This window comes from Gossypium hirsutum, chromosome D06, assembly GCF_007990345.1.
Source record: "Gossypium hirsutum isolate 1008001.06 chromosome D06, Gossypium_hirsutum_v2.1, whole genome shotgun sequence".
Taxonomy (NCBI): domain Eukaryota; kingdom Viridiplantae; phylum Streptophyta; class Magnoliopsida; order Malvales; family Malvaceae; genus Gossypium; species Gossypium hirsutum.
In genome coordinates, this window is record NC_053442.1 from 14050981 (window position 1) to 14058153 (window position 7173).

At 32.7% G+C, this 7173-nt stretch overlaps 1 protein-coding gene across 1 annotated transcript; it reads right to left on the bottom strand.

The window, feature by feature from the left end:
* Positions 1–1671: 1671 nt before the first annotated feature.
* On the bottom strand, positions 1672–5034 carry LOC107901089 (glycerophosphocholine acyltransferase 1). The gene is made up of 8 exons (XM_016826956.2): positions 4852–5034; positions 4611–4730; positions 4386–4443; positions 4194–4294; positions 4003–4098; positions 3812–3905; positions 2280–2517; positions 1672–2174 (listed from the first exon to the last, which is right to left on the bottom strand). Exons 1-8 carry the CDS (start codon positions 4927–4929, stop codon positions 1823–1825), a joined length of 1137 nt encoding a protein of 378 aa, XP_016682445.1. The 5' UTR covers positions 4930–5034; the 3' UTR covers positions 1672–1822.
* Between the last annotated feature and the right edge of the window lie 2139 nt (positions 5035–7173).

Below are 7173 nucleotides of genomic sequence, written 5' to 3' on the forward strand. Positions count from 1 at the left end.
AGGACACTATCAGATGTCAGGTATGTACCTGATTTACGAAAGAATCTCATCTCCTTGAGTATTTTAAACTAGAAAGGTTGCAAAATCAACATCAAGTCGATGGCATTAAGGTGTCTCGTGGGGCTCTCGTTTTGTCAAAAGGTAAAAGAACCGGAAGTCTTTATATTCTGGAAGGTTCTATAGTGACTGGTGAAACCGGATGTCCCTTTCCCATTATGGAATCGAAGTCAACTCGTTTGGAGTGGAGGCAACGTGGTCATGAGAGGGAAAAATGTATGACCATTTCGTTAAAGAGAGGTGCTCTTTTGGATACAAGTTTTGAAAAGTTAATGCACTGTGTTCGTGAAAATCAGACCTGGCTTAGTTTTGATTTGGCAGTGCACAAGTCGAAGGCTAGAAGTCTTCCAACTTCTAAGCATAAATTCGACTCAGTTAATTTATTGCATAGTTCAACATAGGCCCGAGCAGGATTTGGCAAAGATGGCGTTTTGGAAATACGAGTCAAGGTGGAGATTTTTGAGTGTGCCACGTATTTCAGTCAAATTTGAAAGATAATCTCCTAGTTAAACTCTGTTTATTTATTTCAGTCGAACTCTGATTAGTCTAGATTATTTTATTATTTGACCTACGAATTTAGCCTATAAATAGACTCTTTTACAACCTTAAAAATACACCCATTAAAAGATTAGAACTCATAACACTTTTGGAGAATTTTGTGTTTACGTTTTGAGGGTTCTTTTTTTTAGGTTTCAGGGTTTAGTTTTTATCTCTATCTGTTGTACTCTTCGTTTTTTTGCTATTATAGTAAAATTATCTTTGACCGCGATTTTTTATCATCTTTGGAGGGGTTTTTCCACATTAAATTTGTTTGTTCAATTTCTCAATTTCTTCCGCTATTTTTTACTTGTTCGTTGCATAATCAAGTTGATCTCCAACAATACACATGTACTTAGTGCTACATTTTTGTTATGCCGACATGAAATACACGTAGACTGTCACACGAGTTGCCACATCAACATTATTAAAAAATTAATGTTTTAGTTAACATTTCTATTAAAAATATTTTACTTTTATTAAAAGTTTAATGACCACAATTAACTCAAAAATCAAATAAAGGTCAAATTACAAAAGATATAAATATTAAAAGTTAAATTTATTATTATACCTTAATTATTTAAGAAAAATGTTAGTGCTAAAAATATTACACTACCTCAGAGAAACGACAGGGACTTGAAGAAATTGGGAAGAAGAAGCAAGGGAATTAGAAGTTACTTGAAAGGTAAAGTTTTTTTTAAATTGTTTTTATATATTTTAATTAATAAAAGAAATTAAATTTATTAAGGAAATTAGATTTTTTTTAGTCAAAATTAGGATACTGATAGAGTGTTTTTAAAAAAAATAAATTTATCATGAAATATACTTTATATTCATGGGTAGGAATCGAACCTCAAGATTAAAGGACGAGGCAAACAACTATTGCATCACATCTTATGATTAAATTTTTTTTTAAAATATACCTGACACATTTAATTAGTTTTTTAAATATAATTAGCTGAAAATGTAATATTAATAGAGAACTTTTTGGGCAATGTATTTATGGGTTGTTAAGTTGCATACATCAACTTGATCCAAAAAAATAAATTAGATACTAAAATGGATGGAGCCGACAAGTTAGAGGAACCAAAAGTTAGATTAACCAAAAAAAGAATACAGATTTTCAAATTAAACTTAGGGACTGTCAAAGAAAGCTAATCACCTGTTCTTTTTCCTCTTGCAATCAACAGCTAAGGACTTACTTAATTTGTAAAGGCTTTTACAGCTTTTAGGGCTGGTGTATCTCAGACGAATTGCCCACTAAATCTGAGGGTTGATCTTGTTGACTTTGTACTGGTTGCATCTGAATATCTGATTTCTTTTTCTCCTTCACAATTACCTGTCTAGGCATCACTTCTAACAGGAAGCTTCCTCCATTCCAGACTGACGCAGAAACCTTCAGTATTTGGAAAATCACGTGGAATTTGTATGATAGGAAGATGGGGACAGTGAGTGCCATGGTTGCCACTGTAAAAATGGCTTGACATAGAATGTACATCAGGAACCGGTTTTGATCCCCAAGCAACCCACCTAAACGCCACCATAAGTTATTTGCTTTCTTGGCCTTCTTCGAAAGTTCCCTATTATACAAACAAATCATCAACTAGAACGAAGAGGAGCTGAAGCCAGGCAGCATAAATACATAAAACTATTGATGTGATGTAATGTAACAATAGAAAAAATACCTGTAAGATGTCATGACTTCAGGATCTCTTAACAACCTCTGCCGACGTAGCACGTTGACAATGAGGAAGTAAAGAACTTGCCAGAGGGTATAAGCAGCTAATGGAACCCCAAACAGCCAAGTCCAAAGGTAAGCTTTGTCTTCTACGTAAGGCCACGAAATTCTATGAGATGTTCCTTCAGGCTGCATGTCTTCGAAGGTCACTGGATTCCACCATCGGATTGTGAAAAAAACTATTCCTGAAAGCAAAAATGATCATATTTGGCACCAAGAATATTTGGACTAACTAAAAGAAACATTAGCTTGTCCCTCTTTCAACAGAAGCCTTGACTACCAACATCAGAGGGTTGCCTTTTCCAGAAACACCTGCTTGGTTGCTCCAAAATTTGTGCAACACTTTCCTGCCGTATTCCCTGATTTTACTACTCACAATGACAATGCCATCAAAGGTAGAAACCAACGACACTTTTCACAGGTCGAGTAGGATTTCTCGTACCACAATAACAGAAAAATGATCTAGCTGCTGGGGTTGGTAGTTTCAGAATATACTTGAAACTAAGGTCATGGAATGTCTTTCGACTTCTATTGAAAAGCTGATGTTATCTCTAATTATTTTTCTTACAAGATGTGCAGAAACATGACCAAGTATAAAATATTTTTCATTTTGTATGGCCGTTCTTCTGAACCGTTTATATGCTAGACTTAACATTTCATATTTCTGTTATCCCTAATCAAAGATGTGAAGAAACATGACCAAATAAAATGTTGCTCCAACTTGTATACACTGTTCCTTAGAAGGGCTATATGCTAGATCACTTTTTGGACAACAATGAGTCTTAGCTCTAAAAACAGATGAATCAAATTATCAAACCCGGCATAAGCAAACTATGAATTAGAACTCCTAGTTAAACAACATACTATCAAAATTTTACCGAAGGGCATGTCCTAAAAAGGGGGAACTTCCAGGTACTTGATATATCAGCTTCCTTGAACCTCCTTGAAGGCTGACGATTGATTCCATAGAGATGGCTTTCTGATTCCACTTTTGGAGATTCAAGTTTGAGCAAGTACAAATCATTGAATGGGCAGAATCGGTCAAGGGATATTTGAATGATGATCAGCAATTTATTTATTAGGATATATACAACAGAAGTTTAGAATCTTGGTAGTAGGAAATTTTTTTCTTTCTGCCTATATGTACTACAGCAGATAATCCAGATAGTACATAAAAATATGAACATTCCATTGAGATTGTAAATGAACCTTATAGGTAGAATTTTTTAGCTGTTTTTATGAGCACGGCAAGTTTATATTACCTGTCAACAACTTCATAGTGCGATAAACTTAGCTATTGTTATCTTCCATATATGACAAGTTCAAAATTGAATGTTTAACAACCCTGAAATCCCAAATCACCTCCTGTCCCCCCTTTCCTTCCATTTTGAAATTAAAATGAAAACAAAAATAACAAACTTGCTGTACCTAAAGTGCATTAGAAGTATAGCAAGTGCAAATAAGGAATTGCAAACATACCAGGTAAAAGATGTATAAGGACGCTAATAATTTTGTCAACAGAACTAAAAACCAAGCTACAACGCCAAACAATGAGTGCCCATGCTAGTGGCCCCTACAGGTAGAATCCAGAAGACTGAAGAAGTTAAAAATAAACCGTTCACCATTGTGATGTATCATGTATGTAAGAGACCAACTACCATAGTCTGTACCTCGGCAAATGAGAAGCAAACCAAGAAAAGCTTTTCATTATTTGGATAAAGAAGAAGGTCAAACAAGAAGATTGTGTTGGCATAATAGCAGAAATCCTGACACGTAGAAATGCTAAATCTTCATCAGTTTCTGCTAATTTTTTTATAAATTCCTCAAGAACATGACCAAATCTCATTGAGATGCAACTTACCAGAAGATAGTAATGCCATTTCTTAAAGCGGTAGTATATCCACCGAAGGGGAACGAAGATGACATAGAACAAACAGTACACATAAGGAATATCTTGTGGCCCTAAAGAAAATGAATGAACATATTTAATTGATTCCAGAGCCAACAAATTCTACAACCATTTCCATTAATTCAAGGCTGAGAGTGTACTCACTTGCTCCCAAGAGAAAGCAAAACCCTCCAAATCCAAGAACCCCCAAAAGATGAGTCACCTAAACATTAAAAAGTCCCAAAAAAAGGAAGGAAAAAGGAATCTAAAATTATAACTTCAGTTCCAATGTTCTTAATGACAAATCCATTTATCTTGCATTAATACCCGCAATTATATACATGCGACAAACATAAACGTAAATCAAAGAAAGAACATTCAAACGGTTACCTTGTTGATAAATCGTTCGTGTTCTTCAGCTTGTTTAGCAATCTTAACAGCATGTTTCGACAAAATCTTCTTCGTTTGAACCGCTTGTTTAGACAACATCTCCTTCGTTTTTGCTACTTTCTGTGTGACAAAGAGCAAATATAACACCAAATCATTAGAAAAACAACAGAAAATGATAAAACACAAATATTGATTCAAAATGGCCGAAAAAACGGAAAAAGGATGCATGAAGGAATCGAACTCTGAATCGCGGTTTCCCAGTCCCGGGCGTATCCCCATTCACAATGATGTCCTCCCCGGGTTCATCACTGCTCGTCATCTTTTCCTCTTTTTCGGTTGTTAATTCTACACAAGTTATAAATCGAATCAAATGAATGCCGAAGGGAAAAAGGTGGTGGATACGGGTCCCCTGTTAATATACATACAAACAATGAAACATATCACATCTTATCTTATTTAAACGTCGGGTTAATACTAATAATGACTTTAATAAGGTTAATTCTATTTATAGTCCACGTAGTTATTGATTTATATGAATCTAGTCCTTCTGCTCAAAATTATCCTGTTTTTCGATTTTCTCATTGTGAGTCTTTACATTTCTTCTGCCTAACTTCGTTTAAAAATAACAATAACATAAATTTAACTCTCAACCTTTACCTTTAAAACTTTTATAGACTCTTTACTTTAATTAGCCTTCAATCTTTTTTTTGTCAAATTAGACAAATTTTGTTGCAATTTAACAGTTCGGCAAAAAATAATATCAAATGCCGACATTATGACTAGGGGTATAAATGAAACACTGATGCTCACAAGCTATTCGAGTTCGACTCGAAAAGTTCGAACTCGATTCGACAATTATCAAATCAAGCTCAAGCTATCGAATGAGCCAAGTTCAAGTTTAGTAATACTTGACTCAAACAGCTTGTAAGTCTTATCGAGCTTTTTTATATTTTTATATTATTAAATTATGTTATTGCCCTTGATATATATTATTAACCCTAGACTTAATTATTGAGTTGAGCTTGATCACAAAAATTAATAAACAAGCTTAATCGAGCTCAAACTTGATTATATCTTGAATCGATATTGAGCTCGATTACACGCCTAATTGCAACTCATATGAAAGTCAAAGCATATTTTATAATCGATGTGACATTGTTTTATCTTATATTAACATCAACAAATAATTTAAAAAATTCTAATAAATTCATAAAAATCAACAACAAAAACTCTTCAAAATTAAAATATATTTAACTTTACATAAAATTGATCCTTTTACGGTTGCAAATTTACTCTTTTTATAATCAAATGATGTGGCAAATGCAAGTGCCAATGTGTATTGCCACATAACAACCAAATAATTACGTATAAATTACAAAAGAAAAAAAGAAAGTCGCATTGTTATTTTAAAATGGATTTAACACAAAAGCGTTTTTCAAATGATTGAAAAGGAGTACTTCGATTAGTAGAGTCATCGATTTTTGAGTAATTTTAAGTTTTTATTTTTCTAATTTTAATTAAATTTGAATAATCCTCTAACATTTTTATTTTTAAAAAACTTTAAATTATTTATTAACATGACATATAAAACAAATAGTGTCACATCAATTATGAAATACACGTAAATCATCACACAAGTTGTTGCGTATTTAACAATTTGTCAAATTTATAACGAAATTAGTCTAATTTAACACAAAATAAAAGGTGGAGTACTAATTAAAACAAATAAAAGAAACTATGAAAGATGATGGGTAAATCTGTGATTATGTCTGATTTCCAAAGAGAGTTAAGGAAAGAAATTATCCAAAGACTGAAAACTAGCAATTAAAAAAAATGGATAGACCAATTTGGGGTAAATAGAAATAAAAAGAATAAATCTGCAGAAATTGATAATTGTAAGGACCATATTTAAAAATTAACCCTGTAATCCAGATGAAGAGGTCGAACACTTGGTGGACCCCTGGCCGCATAGGAGATGGTAACTTTACTTGACCGGCTCCCATGTCTCTTTATGTATGTTATATGGCTGCTAAATTTCTTATTATTGTACTACATGAATTGAGTATTAAATTAATTTTTTTGAATTCTAGTTTAAAAATAATAAATGTTATTTTATTAAAATAATTTAAACCAATTGAATTTAACCCCAAAAAAATAAATTCTGAAAGGCGGACATTACAGCTCAACAGTTAGTATAAAACAAATGATGACGTGGAGCTGAGATAAAAGTTGTCAGTAAACCATTGGGTTTTAAAATGCAACATGGATCCGTGGATCTAATGTGGAAAGTTGTAGGATAGAGCAGATGGTTCTAATCGCCTCCAAATTTGTCACGTGATGGATGATGCTTTGCTGATCTCAGCCCTCATCTCTAATCTAGTTTTTATTTTCATACAATTTTGTTCCTCATCAAGAAAGATATACTGCTTTTTTATTAAATAAATATGTTATAAAATTAATAGATTATAATGAAATATATAACATGTTTATAAAATTAAAATATATGTTCCACATTAATTAATTATAAAAACATATGCTATAAAATATTATAGCACTAATTAAT